This window comes from Protomyctophum parallelum (assembly GCF_964188405.1).
Source record: "Protomyctophum parallelum genome assembly, chromosome: 6".
NCBI lineage: Eukaryota > Metazoa > Chordata > Actinopteri > Myctophiformes > Myctophidae > Protomyctophum > Protomyctophum parallelum.
The window spans coordinates 54,368,512-54,383,441 of record NC_139701.1 but is presented as its reverse complement, the minus strand read 5'-3'; the positions used below and the strand labels follow the sequence as shown (position 1 = coordinate 54,383,441).

Here is a 14,930-nt window from a genome sequence, read left to right as displayed (position 1 = left end):
GTGTGTGCTATTGACAGTTGAGACGCACACTCTGCAGATTCAGCACCCTCGGCCGTAACCATATAGATCGGCGCCTGTGTGTGTGTGTGTGTGTGTCTGTGTGTGAGTGTGAGGATTGCCCAACAGGCGCTCCCAGGCTGTGGAGCCACGCGATCCGTTTTCATATCAATAAACTTCGTCTTTTGGACAATACTTTTAGTCCTGGGCGTCGGGCCGCGTTACTAATAGAAAAGACAAAGATACTTCATCCTCATGGGCGTTCTAGGTGTTGAGTAAATCATAATAATAAACTTTCAAATAAAATAAGTCAATAATTTCATATCGGTAATATAGATTCTGACTATGGTATGAATGTAAAAGGTTTTTGCACGATGGCAGTCCCTCAGTCAAATCTGGTCACAAATGATAAACAATATGCAAATACTCAAATAGCACACATAGATTGACTGAAAAAGTGGTCACAGTAGTACAGCTGTTACTCCAGTCCACTTATCTAAGACTCCGGGGCTTGTAACTCCAGTCCACTTCTCTAAGACTCCGGGGGTTGTAACTCCAGTCCACTTCTCCAAGACTCCGGGGGTTGTAACTCAAGTCCACTTCTCCAAGACTCCGGGGGTTGTAACTCAAGTCCACTTCTCCAAGACTCCGGGGGTTTACAGCTGTAACTCCAGTCCACTTCTCCAAGACTCCAGGGGTTGTAACTCCAGTCCACTTCTCCAAGACTCCGGGGGTCGTAACTCAAGTCCACTTCTCTAAGACTCCGGGGGTTTACAGCTGTAACTCCAGTCCACTTCTCCAAGACTCCGGGGGTACATTTCCTCAGCTGTGTTTCCAATAGAACATGTCTGTGACTTGCATTACCTTGGAGTTCCCCACATGAAATTGCATTAGAGTCGTAATGGGAATGAGTCAGGGCTGAGTGTTGCCATGGTGACCTAAAGACCCCCCCCCCCCCCTCCAGACATGAACATGCAGAGCGTCTGATGAAGAAACTTTATCATTTAAACTAGTAATGAGCAAGTCACATATTGTTCTCATTTTAATTAACCCATCTAGACCTGAGGCCAATTCCAAATACGCCTTCTAAAGTTTTCTCTCTCCCTCTCTCTCCCTCTCCCTCCCTCTCTCTCCATCCATCCATCTCTCTCCCTCCCTCTCTCTCTCTCCCTCTCCCTCCATCCCCCTCTCTCTCCAGGATTAAGGAGGACCATGTGATCCAGCATGGTCTGGTGGTGGACGGGGCCAGTCTGTCGTTAGCGCTGAGGAAGCATGAGAAGCTCTTCATGGAAGTGTGTAAGAGCTGTTGGGCCGTGCTGTGCTGCCGCATGGCCCCCCTGCAGAAAGCCAAGGTAAAGAAAGGAAAGGTACTATGTTTACCCAGGGTAACTGGACTAAGGAAAGGAAAGGTACTATGTTTACCCAGGGTAACTGGACTAAGGAAAGGAAAGGTACTATGTTTACCCAGGGTAACTGGACTAAGGAAAGGAAAGGTACTATGTTTACCCAGTATAACTGGACTAAGGAAAGGAAAGGTACTATGTTTACCCAGGGTAACTGGACTAAGGAAAGGAAAGGTACTATGTTTACCCAGTATAACTGGACTAAGGAAAGGAAAGGTACTATGTTTACCCAGGGTAACTGGACTAAGGAAAGGAAAGGTACTATGTTTACCCAGGGTAACTGGACTAAGGAAAGGAAAGGTACTATGTTTACCCAGGGTAACTGGACTAAGGAAAGGAGAGGTACTATGTTTACCCAGGGTAACTGGACTAAGGAAAGGAAAGGTACTATGTTTACCCAGGGTAACTGGACTAAGGAAAGGAAAGGTACTATGTTTACCCAGGGTAACTGGACTAAGGAAAGGAAAGGTACTATGTTTACCCAGGGTAACTGGACTAAGGAAAGGAAAGGTACTATGTTTACCCAGGGTAACTGGACTAAGGAAAGGAAAGGTACTATGTTTACCCAGTATAACTGGACTAAGGAAAGGAAAGGTACTATGTTTACCCAGGGTAACTGGACTAAGGAAAGGAAAGGTACTATGTTTACCCAGGGTAACTGGACTAAGGAAAGGAAAGGTACTATGTTTACCCAGGGTAACTGGACTAAGGAAAGGAGAGGTACTATGTTTACCCAGGGTAACTGGACTAAGGAAAGGAAAGGTACTATGTTTACCCAGGGTAACTGGACTAAGGAAAGGAAAGGTACTATGTTTACCCAGGGTAACTGGACTAAGGAAAGGAAAGGTACTATGTTTACCCAGGGTAACTGGACTAAGGAAAGGAAAGGTACTATGTTTACCCAGGGTAACTGGACTAAGGAAAGGAAAGGTACTATGTTTACCCAGTATAACTGGACTAAGGAAAGGAAAGGTACTATGTTTACCCAGGGTAACTGGACTAAGGAAAGGAAAGGTACTATGTTTACCCAGGGTAACTGGACTAAGGAAAGGAAAGGTACTATGTTTACCCAGGGTAACTGGACTAAGGAAAGGAGAGGTACTATGTTTACCCAGGGTAACTGGACTAAGGAAAGGAAAGGTACTATGTTTACCCAGGGTAACTGGACTAAGGAAAGGAAAGGTACTATGTTTACCCAGGGTAACTGGACTAAGGAAAGGAAAGGTACTATGTTTACCCAGGGTAACTGGACTAAGGAAAGGAAAGGTACTATGTTTACCCAGGGTAACTGGACTAAGGAAAGGAAAGGTACTATGTTTACCCAGTACCATGTGTCCAACCAGCCTCCTCCTGTCTCTGGGTAGAGAGACAATAGGAAGGCTGTTGTCCAACCGGCCTCCTCCTGTCTCTGGGTAGAGAGACGATAGGAAGGCTAGCTGTTGTCCAACCAGCCTCCAGTTAAATTAACATTGATTTTACCATATAAATTGTGGGTCCCAGAGATAGAAATGCTATTAATTAGTGGTCCGTAGACTAATGCACGTCAAACTGGGGGTCCTTGAAATTAAACTGGATGAGAATCACTGCTAGAGCCGTAATAATGTGTTAAGTGCGTCTGATAAAAACATCCTCAGAGAAACCCGTCACGTTTTTTTGTGTTCAGGTGGTGCGTCTGATAAAAACATTCCCAGAGAAACCCATCACGTTTCTTTTGTGTTCAGGTGGTGCGTCTGATAAAAACATCCCCAGAGAAACCCATCACGCTGGCTATCGGTGACGGAGCCAATGATGTCAGTATGATACAGGAAGCCCATGTGGGCATAGGTACGCACACACGCATGCACGCACACACACGCGCACACACACACACACACACACACACACACACACACACACACACACACACACACACGCACACGCACACATATATATATAGACACCCAAGTGTTTTATAGCAGGATTTCATTGTGTGTGTGTGTGTCTTCTAACAGGTATTATGGGTAAGGAGGGTCGTCAGGCCGTGAGAAACAGTGACTATGCAATAGCCAGGTTTAAATTCCTGGCTAAACTCCTGCTGGTTCACGGCCACTTCTACTACATCCGAATAGCTACGCTTGTACAGTACTTTTTCTACAAGGTACAGTACTACAGACTCCGCCTCCCTTTACTTTCATTACTGACAATAAACCAGGACCAACCATATTATATCTATGGTGACATATCGTTTGCAGTATATTTAATATGAATTGTTTTGTAAATATTCAAATGTATTGTTTGGATACATTATGGATTGTATAGAGCGCCGCAGTCCCGCCCCCCTCGAGAGACCCGGAAAATAATTCCCTGTTTGTTTGTTTTCCTCGTAGACTTTTCAAAAAGTATTTATTTAAAGAAAGCCAACTCGAGTTGTGACAAATCATGACGATAAACACAATGTCTTGGGCCGATCAAATAATTAGAAAGAAGGAACAAACCGCAGGATACAACACTTTTTGTTTTGTTTTTCTTCTTCTACATGATTTGTCACAACTCGAGTCGGCTTTGTCCGCGGCGTAAACGTCTTTAAATAAATACTTTTTGAAAAGTCTACGAGGAAAATGAACTGGGAATAATTTTCCGGGTCATGAAAGGGGGCGGGAACTGTGACGCTCTAGGATAAGGATAGGCAGAGAATAAGCACTGTGCTTTCAGCCTATGCCCTTTTCAATCATTGAATTTGTATTCTGTCCATCCAAATCAGATTTGGATGGACATGCACATTTCTGATGTGTTTTTGATTTGACAAGGACCGAAATAAATCATTCATTCATTTATTCATTCATGTAATGAAGGGGATATGAAATAATACCTGTGTCGTATAGACCTATAGTTTAGTTTTTATACATTCCAATGTGCAAAAAATGCTCCGTGATTTTAATTCTATAATGTGTCTATATATATACTCAGTGGATAATACATTCATAGTAGCAGTATTTGGCTCTGGGTTCTACATGTCGGTGTAACCAATACCCAGTGTTGCAGTGTGTCAACCAACTCTTTACGCGTCAACATGTGTCCCTGTTCTCTAGTATGTGATTTTAATGTTGTCTCCTTGTCTCTTTTTAGAATGTGTGTTTTATCACACCCCAGTTTTTATACCAGTTCTTCTGTCTGTTTTCACAACAAGTAAGTCTCTGTATGTGTCTTTCTTACCCCCCCCCTCCCCTTCACCTCTCACTGTATGTCTGTCTCTCTCTTTCTCTCTCTGTCCCTCTCCAAATCTCTCTTTTACCCACCGTCCTCTCTCTCTCTCTGTAGTTTGATGTCGTACAGTATCTAATGCATTTCCAATGGAAGCCCATGTGGTTTGACCAAACATTTTGTTTGATGGGGGGAGGGGGGGGGGGGGGGGCAGAACACATCCGTCAAAGCTGTGTTCAGACACAAGTCAGGTGTCAGACACAAGGCAAGTGTCTTGAATGCAGCCCAGTAAGACCAGGCATTATGTCGACCCCGCCCGCTCACCTCCGCCCCCCTCCTGGTGCTGCGGCCATCTTGGAAACTAAACACAATATAAACAATGTGAGAGGGGCGTGGCCGAGAAAGGCCCTTATTTCCCGGTTGTATCCGTCTCCTAGCAACCTAGTATCCTCTAGTGTAATCACGATATTAATAGAGACGTCACCGGATTCCTCCTTCCATCCACTTTGCATTAAGTTGCTCAAAAGCACATGCACGCGTTCACGTGCGTTTTACGCATGACACAGCGTCCGCGTGTCATCGTGAACGTGCGCAATGATGGTCAACGGACCAGCGAGTTCATGTGTTTGGGTCCAAACTGCAATACCAAATGTGTCCACTATGTCCATTTCGCCTCAGGGTTTCCTCCGGGGGTGGCGTCTCTATTAATATATACTCTTAAGCTGAAAACACGCATTTGACGTCCATGGCAGTCAAAGTGTTGGATTTGATATGACGTCCACGGGTGGCATGAGGCAATGTGTTGTGATCTATTCAACTGTATACAATCTGTATGAACCTTTCTGCCAAACCTTGGATATTATCGTTGGTAACGTGTAGAATCGGTGTTAACCCATTATGAACGGGGAACCCATTTTGGTGTTAGCATCATGTTATGCTTTAGCTATTGAAAAATAGCAGATCTACAAGCTCATAGCGCGCCACCGAGTGGCGCGCTATACGAGCTTGCAGGTCTGCTATTTTTGAAGAATCGAAGAGCGACTGACATTTCTTTTAATCTGATCTCGGGTCAGAATGGGTTAATGTAACGCGTGTCTTTGTGTTGGTTGCAGACCCTGTATGACAGCGTCTATCTGACGCTGTACAACATCTGTTTCACCTCTCTGCCCATCCTGGTGTACAGCCTGTTTGAACAGCTGGTCCATCCACACGTGCTGCAGAGCAAACCGGTCCTGTACAGGTGAGCCTCTCTCTGAACCCCGCTTTCCATCTGCTGCTGTAGCACTCACTCACTGTCTGGCACGTAGTTGTAGTTATATTGTTGCTGTCGGGCAGAAATATCACCACCCGACAGGGACGGTATAGTAATGAGTGCTTGTCAGCAGGCATAATTCGGTATTTAAGCCACTAAAAGTCTCATTTTACCGCTTTCCTTGCAACAACAAAGCTGCTGCTCTCTCACAATCTGTCTGTTACAAGCTGTGTCTGCCCCACACTGAATACTATCGCCATTTTATTTCATTGTGTCAACCAAATCCTCCATTAGAGATCGTATTGATGCGAACTAGATTCAACGTACTCAACCCGACTGTTACCACCTTCAATAATAATGATAATAATAGTCTTTATTGTCTCCACATCATATCTTTTCTTTGTCATGGACACTTTGTTGTGTTTCAGGGACACCAGTAGGAACTCTCTGCTGTCCTTTGTGTGTTTCAGGGACACCAGTAGGAACTCTCTGCTGTCCTTTGTGTGTTTCAGGGACACCAGTAGGAACTCTCTGCTGTCCTTCCAGAGGTTTATTTTAATTGTGTGTGTTTCAGGGACATCAGTAGGAACTCTCTGCTGTCCTTTGTGTGTTTCAGGGACATCAGTAGAGGTTTATTTTCATTGTGTGTGTTTCAGGGACATCAGTAGAGGTTTATTTGCATTGTGTGTGTTTCAGGGACATCAGTAGAAACTCTCTGCTGTCCTTCCAGAGGTTTATTTTCATGTGTGTGTTTCAGGGACATCAGTAGGAACTCTCTGCTGTCCTTTGTGTGTTTCAGGGACATCAGTAGGAACTCTCTGCTGTCCTTTGTGTGTTTCAGGGACATCAGTAGGAACTCTCTGCTGTCCTTTGTGTGTTTCGGGGACATCAGTAGGAACTCTCTGCTGTCCTTTGTGTGTTTCGGGGACATCAGTAGGAACTCTCTGCTGTCCTTTGTGTGTTTCAGGGACACCAGTAGGAACTCTCTGCTGTCCTTTGTGTGTTTCAGGGACATCAGTAGGAACTCTCTGCTGTCCTTTGTGTGTTTCAGGGACATCAGTAGGAACTCTCTGCTGTCCTTTGTGTGTTTCGGGGACATCAGTAGGAACTCTCTGCTGTCCTTTGTGTGTTTCGGGGACATCAGTAGGAACTCTCTGCTGTCCTTTGTGTGTTTCAGGGACATCAGTAGGAACTCTCTGCTGTCCTTCAAGAGGTTTATGTACTGGACCTTCCTGGCCTTCTGTCATGCCTTCGTCTTCTTCTTCGGGTCGTACATACTGATGGAGGACACAACGCTCATGGGAAATGGACAGGTGTGTGTAGCTAGTTATGTTATGTTATGTAGTAAACATCGGCTTTTATTCTGACTTTATTGTTTTCAAGAATGCGCTCTACTCTATTAACGCATTTAGGACTGGGAAACTCCTTTTTTCTTTTTTTCGGGAATGACCTAAATTGTCCAAAAGAAACAACTGTAATTTTTGAATAAATGACTTTTCCAGAAAAACGTATAGGTCAGGATTTAGAAGGCATTTTTTTTTAGAATCGGCCTCGATCCTAAATGCGTTAAGTCACTCTCTTGTCTGCTGTCTGGTTGTGTGTTTTATCTATTCTGTTTGCCAGTGTGTGTTTTGTGCCAGGTTATGTAGCGCTGTTCCTCTCCGTGTCTCTCTTACGTTGGCTTCTCCTCCTCCTATCTACAGTCCCAGACTGTTGGTCTGTTCCAGGCTGACTTCTATAGGTACCTTTCCAAACCTTTCATGTGAAAGGTACCTCTGGAAGCCTGCGCCGTCTCCCCTGAACTCCCTCCTCTCCCCTGAACTCCCTCCTCTCCCCTAAACTCCCTCCTCTCCCCTGAACTCCCTCCTCTCCCCTGAACTCCCTCCTCTCCCCTAAACTCCCTCCTCTCCCCTAAACTCCCTCCTCTCCCCTAAACTCCCTCCTCTCCCCTGAACTCCCTCCTCTCCCCTAAACTCCCTCCTCTCCCCTGAACTCCCTCCTTCTCCCCTAAACTCCCTCCTCTCCCCTGAACTCCCTCCTCTCCCCTAAACTCCCCCCTCTCCCCTGAACTCCCTCCTTCTCCCCTAAACTCCCTCCTCTCCCCTGAACTCCCTCCTCTCCCCTAAACTCCCTCCTCTCCCCTAAACTCCCTCCTCTCCCCTAAACTCCCTCCTCTCCCCTAAACTCCCTCCTCTCCCCTAAACTCCCTCCTCTCCCCTGAACTCCCTCCTCTCCCCTGAACTCCCTCCTCTCCCCTGAACTCCCTCCTCTCCCCTGAACTCCCTCCTTCTCCCCTAAACTCCCTCCTCTCCCCTGAACTCCCTCCTCTCCCCTAAACTCCCTCCTCTCCCCTAAACTCCCTCCTCTCCCCTAAACTCCCTCCTCTCCCCTAAACTCCCTCCTCTCCCCTGAACTCCCTCCTCTCCCCTAACCTCCCTCCTCTCCCCTAAACTCCCTCCTCTCCCCTAAACTCCCTCCTCTCCCCTGAACTCCCTCCTCTCCCCTAAACTCCCTCCTCTCCCCTGAACTCCCTCCTCTCCCCTAAACTCCCTCCTCTCCCCTAAACTCCCTCCTCTCCCCTAAACTCCCTCCTCTCCCCTAAACTCCCTCCTCTCCCCTGAACTCCCTCCTCTCCCCTGAACTCCCTCCTCTCCCCTAAACTCCCTCCTCTCCCCTAAACTCCCTCCTCTCCCCTAAACTCCCTCCTCTCCCCTGAACTCCCTCCTCTCCCCTGAACTCCCTCCTCTCCCCTAAACTCCCTCCTCTCCCCTAAACTCCCTCCTCTCCCCTGAACTCCCTCCTCTCCCCTAAACTCCCTCCTCTCCCCTAAACTCCCTCCTCTCCCCTGAACTCCCTCCTCTCCCCTGAACTCCCTCCTCTCCCCTAAACTCCCTCCTCTCCCCTGAACTCCCTCCTCTCCCCTGAACTCCCTCCTCTCCCCTGAACTCCCTCCTCTCCCCTAAACTCCCTCCTCTCCCCTAAACTCCCTCCTCTCCCCTAAACTCCCTCCTCTCCCCTAAACTCCCTCCTCTCCCCTAAACTCCCTCCTCTCCCCTAAACTCCCTCCTCTCCCCTAAACTCCCTCCTCTCCCCTAAACTCCCTCCTCTCCCCCCTGAACTCCCCTCTGCTGCCTTATCGTAGAGTATTATCGTACCACCCGTCGATCACTGTTGCAGTTTGGGATGTCAAACCTTCTGGCTGTCACCGTTGGCACTAGTTTGGGATTCCAAACCTCTTTTTGTCTCGACTCCTGTTGCTCTTTTATTTTCTCGCACGTCTTGTTCTTCGTTCCTTGTTTTTTTTGTTCACATTAATGTCTTCTTCTCCTCCTTTCTTTCTTCTACGCTGTGCATGTCTTCAGATCTTGCGAGCTAACAGCCAGCTGGTAAGATTGAGATCATTTCTCTGGTTGAATCACTTTCTGTCCTCATGTCACCTTGACACAATTGTAATTTATCTTTTATATATACTAGAATTGTCGCACGCTCCAGTCTAGGGAAAAGAAATAAACAAAAATAAACAAACAAACAAAAGAAATAATGCACCTGCAACCCAATATGCATTGCACTGTGCCACGTAATGGCTAATTGCCCTCCGGTGTGGTTAGCGGCAGAGAGGAAAGGAAATGGGGCAAAGATCATGAATATGACAGAAATGGTAGGGAGCAATGTCAATAGCGCGGCGCAACGCTGACGTGCGTTATGGTTTTTGATTGATTGATTGAAATCTTTATTAACCCATTCTGACCTGAGATCAGATTCATACGAGGTTTTCCACTGGACACACACTGGTCTGATGAACCCATTCTGACCTGAGATCAGATTCTAAAAATGTCAGTCGTTCTTCGATTTTTCAAAAATGGCAGACCTACAAGCTCGTATCGCGCCACTCGGTGGCGCGATATGAGCTTGTAGATCTGCTATTTTTAAATAGCTAAAGCATAACATGATGCTGACACCAAAATGGGTGCCCGGTCAGAATGGGTTAACAGTTTGTAGAATTTACAGTACATTTTAAGCACAAACTCAATACAAAGACTGTCAACTGTGAGTGGACGACCCAATTAAGCATTACACTTGTTTACAACAGGGTCCACATTGTTCAATTCATCAAAACATTTAAAGACATACAAACATTTAGAGACATGCAACTAGACGTTTCTCTGTAGGTAAAGAACAGAACAGGAATTCATCATAATTGTGGACCTGATGGCCACTGACGTGCGCCAACTAGAGATGTGACGCAAACATACAGTAGCAATGGAAAGTGGGCTCAGACAGTGATAACGGCTGCATGACAACAGCTGCATGATAACTTCCGCCCACTTCTTCTCACTTGTAAGATAAGATATAATTTTAACCCATTCTGACCGGAGATCAGATTCTAAAAAATAGCAGACCTATACAAGCTCGTAGCGCGCCACTCGGTGGCGCGCTACGAGCTTGTCGATCTGCTATTTTGCAATAGCTAAAGCATAGCATAATGCTAACACCAAAAGGGGTTCCCGCGCCAAAATGGGTTAAAGACTTTCAGTATTTGCAGCACCGGTTCATTTGTTGAAAAACCAGTGAAATAGCTTGTTGGATGGGAAGCCTCATGATGGGAGCCATATTATGAGGTTTCCAACCCGACAGACTGTATTTCTATAATTACTTCCTCAGCATTTCTTTTTATTATTATTATTATTATTTAACAGTTTTTTTTTATGTGGTGTAGGTGTTCGGGAACTGGACATTCGGCACGCTGGTCTTCACCGTCATGGTCATCACTGTCAACCTAAAGGTACTCTACGGTCCTAAAACAATAGTCCATAATGCTAAAACAAACAGTTGTTCAGTCCCTCCAAAATTATCCATAATGGTTAGTATAACCCATTCTGACCGGGCACCCATTTTGGTGTTGGCATCATGTTATGCTTTAGCTATTTAAAAATAGCAGATCTACAAGCTCGTATCGCGCCACCGAGTGGCGCGATACGAGCTTGTAGGTCTGCTATTTTTGAAAAATCGAAGACACTTTTAGAATCTGATCTCAGGTCAGAATGGGTTAATAATGAAACTGTCAGGATGTAATAGACATTTTTAGAATCTGATCTCAGGTCAGAATGGGATAATATCATTATTGTAACGGCCGGGCTACACCGGGCGATTTGGTGCGCGTTTACGTACACACGAGCACACGCGCTTTTAGGTCCAGTCCTATTTTAAGTGTGCGTACACGCATGTACACTCGCGTGTGCGCGTGAACGCGCGCGAAAAGCCTGGTGTAGCCCGGCCTGTCTTGCGTCGTGTCCAGAGCTGTTACTTCAAGGGGAAAGGCCCGCTCTGCTCAGACAGTCAGGCGTGTGCCGGGTGCAGATTCAAAGGGAACGTATAGAAAATCAATAAAATCTGCACTCGCAGTCGAGTAAGAGTCTTTGTTTAACCCATTCTGAACGGGCACCCATTTTGGTGTCAGCATCATGTTATGCTTTAGCTATTGAAAAATAGCAGATCTACAAGCTCATATCGCGCCACCGAGTGGCGCGATACGAGCTTGCAGGTCTGCTATTTTTGAAAAATCGAAGAGCGACTGACATTTCTAGAATCTGATCTCAGGTCAGAATGGGTTAATCAGACCAGTGTGTGTCCAGTGGAAACCTCGTGTGAATCTGATCTCAGGTCAGAATGGGTTAATAATGATAGTGCTCCGCAGCAGCAGTCATACCAGACAGACAGACAGACGCGTTTCGGCGCGCTGGTCTACGTCAGTGTCAAAATGTTGACACTGTCTGGTGTGACTGCTGCTTCGGAGCACTATCATTATTAAACAAAGACTCTTATACTCGACTGAGGGTGCGGATTTTATTCAGAACTGTTACTTTTCAGGATTCAAATAAAAAAGAAGACGGCTAAGGTAGCAGAGCTTGCAGATCTGCTACTTTTGCTGCTGTAGTGTGACGCTGTAGTGTAGTGTGATCAAGTAGGCCATTATTAATTAACTCTGGGGGAGCCCGGGTTCGAACAGGCAACCTTGCTGGTTACCATCCGTCCAGCCACTCTACCCCTGAGCCACCGCCGCCCCGTGATAAGAGGTTTCTGCCCGACAGCAACCGACGACATACCCAACGACATGTCTGTTCAGTGTTCACAGACATACACAACATGTCTGTTCAGTGTTCACACAGACATACCCAACGACATGTCTGTTCAGTGTTCACAGACATACACAACATGTCTGTTCAGTGTTCACACAGACATACCCAACGACATGTCTGTTCAGTGTTCACACAGACATACCCAACAACATGTCTGTTCAGTGTTCACACAGACATACCCAACAACATGTCTGTTCAGTGTTCACACAGACATACCCAACAACATGTCTGTTCAGTGTTCACAGAGACATACCCAACAACATGTCTGTTCAGTGTTCACAGAGACATACCCAACAACATGTCTGTTCAGTGTTCACAGAGACATACCCAACGACATGTCTGTTCAGTGTTCACAGAGACATACCCAACAACATGTCTGTTCAGTGTTCACAGAGACATACCCAACGACATGTCTGTTCAGTGTTCACAGACATACCCAACATGTCTGTTCAGTGTTCACAGAGACATACACAACAACATGTCTGTTCAGTGTTCACAGACATACCCAACATGTCTGTTCAGTGTTCATACACAACAACATGTCTGTTCAGTGTTCACAGAGACATACCCAATAGGGATGCACCGATCGGAGATCGGCGCCGATCCAGGCTAAAATTCTAGATCGGGTATCGGATCGGTGGCCGATCCATTATCCGATCCGATCCGATAATTATGTGTAATTACAGTATGAAAACAACTCTACCTCCTCTGTGACACAGCAGTGTAGTATTGACAGTATAACATGTGGAATGCAGCCAGGCTAGCCTGCGCACACATTAACCTGGTCTAATTGTTGCACAGTTATTTAATAAATATACAGCTTAATAGGTTATTACGTTTCTTTGTGGGGGGTATCGGATCGGTACTCTGTATCGGCAGATACTGGACCCCCATGTATCGAAAAATCGGTATCGAATGCCAAAAAGCCGGATCGGTGCATCCCTAATACCCAACAACATGTCTGTTCAGTGTTCACAGAGACATACATACCCAACGACATGTCTGTTCAGTGTTCATACACAACAACATGTCTGTTCCGTGTTCACAGCACCGACCGGTACAATATTCAGAATGTTGAAATGTCTGCAGCCGTTGCTGTCACTGTGGATGATAATCATGATACAGTGGCTCGCAGAAGAGCATGTCTCTGTGGGGCCGAGCCAGCAGCAGCACGCTGCTTAGCCCATTCTGACCTGAGATCAGATTCATACGAGGTTTCCGCCGGACACACACTGGTCTGATGAACCCACTCTGACCTGAGATCAGATTTTAAAAAAATGTCAGTCGTTCTTCGATTTTTCAAAAATAGCAGACCTACAAGCTCGTATCGCGCCACTCGGTGGCGGGATACGAGCTTGTAGATCTGCTATTTTTAAATAGCTAAAGCATAATGTAACGCTAACACCAAAATGGGTGCCCGTTCAGAATGGGTTAGCAGACAGATGAAGATGTACGATATGAAGTCACCGCTGAGGTGTTTGTATGATGTCAGCGGCCATTAGCTGCAACGAGACTTGTTCATTAGTCGCAGGCCATGTAGCGTTCAAGGTCTTTTTTTTTATACAGAACCGTAGGTGTATTGATTTATGAATCAGGCGTTACAATACATCTCTCTCTCTCTCTCTCTCTCCTTCTTCTTCTGTGTTTGTGTGTGTGCATGTGTGTCTGTGCGTGCGTGCGTGTGCGTGCGTGCGTGTGCGTGTGTGTGTGGTAACAGTTGGCGTTGGAGACCCATTTCTGGACGTGGATGAACCATTTTGTGACTTGGGGCTCAATAGCTTTCTATTTTATCTTCTCCCTTTTCTACGGAGGAATCATCTGGTGAGTTAAGGATCACATCTTGTATGTCTTGATGTATAGAACCTATTTTGTTGTGCAAGATGTTGCTTTAGGAACCGACAGGTGCTACGGATTTAATACATCTTTAAAATGTCAGCGCTGCCATAATTAACGGGACAGTTGAGTTTGGGGGTTGAGCTTGATGTGTTGCCAGACTCCCTTAGCGAAAAACACTACACACCATTGCATGGTGAAGCCACTGTTAACAAGACGGGGGGTTCCCCCATTAGTCTCAATGTAGAGAGACAAATGTTAGATTAGTGTGAGGTTAAGTTTAGGCATAGTTTGTGAGGTTAGGATAACATTTTCGTGAGTTTAAGGCAGGGCTTAAAGTTCTCAGTCCTGGGGACTGATTTCAGTCCTGAGGATTTCATAGGGGTCATTTAATTTGCAGATTTGCAAAAAAAATTGGGATTTGTTTTGGCTTTAAGGTTAGGTCTAAGGTCTAAGGTTAGGCTTAGTTATAATGCTCGCCCCTACACCAAAGGTATCAGAACAGTGAGTGGGCGGTCGGGCTAACGCCACGTTGCCAGGAAAACACCAGAATCACCAGAATCTCTTCCCCTCCTCACCCCCCCCCCCCCCCCCCAACAGGCCGTTCCTCCACACCCAGGACATGTACTTCGTCTTCGTCCAGCTGCTGTCCAGCGGCTCGGCCTGGATGGCCATCATCATCATCATCATCCTCTGCCTCTTCCCCGACGTGGTGAAGAAGGTCTTCTACAGACACCTGCAGCCCACCAGCACCCAGAGGAGCCAGGTAGGACATGATGATGACTATTACAGACACCTGCAGCCCACCAGCACCCAGAGGAGCCAGGTAGGACATGATGATGACTATTACAGACACCTGCAGCCCACCTGCAGCACCCAGAGGAGCCAGGTAGGACATGATGATAACTATTACAGACACCTGCAGCCCACCTGCAGCACCCAGAGGAGCCAGGTAGGACCTGGTGATAACTAGTTACCTGCAGCCCACCAGCACCCAGAGGGGCCAGGTAGGACCTGGTGATAACTATTATATAGAGACAGGTAGGACATGAGGATAACTAGTTACAGTTTAGACATGTAGCAGAAGCTCTTAGTCCAGAGCGAGGTAGCAGATGATGATAACTAGTT

At 46.3% G+C, this 14,930-nt stretch overlaps 1 protein-coding gene across 1 annotated transcript in view; it reads left to right on the top strand.

Moving 5' to 3' along the window:
- Positions 1-14,930, top strand: part of atp11b (ATPase phospholipid transporting 11B) — a 93,245-nt gene that overhangs the window by 54,810 nt on the left and 23,505 nt on the right. Inside the window, exons 20-28 of the mRNA XM_083768095.1 lie at positions 1,196-1,349; positions 3,122-3,224; positions 3,392-3,537; positions 4,506-4,565; positions 5,693-5,820; positions 7,010-7,145; positions 10,550-10,615; positions 13,687-13,790; positions 14,403-14,568. Of these exons, the coding sequence (XP_083624221.1) occupies positions 1,196-1,349; positions 3,122-3,224; positions 3,392-3,537; positions 4,506-4,565; positions 5,693-5,820; positions 7,010-7,145; positions 10,550-10,615; positions 13,687-13,790; positions 14,403-14,568 (1,063 nt within the window). The remainder of the gene's footprint in view (positions 1-1,195; positions 1,350-3,121; positions 3,225-3,391; positions 3,538-4,505; positions 4,566-5,692; positions 5,821-7,009; positions 7,146-10,549; positions 10,616-13,686; positions 13,791-14,402; positions 14,569-14,930) is intronic.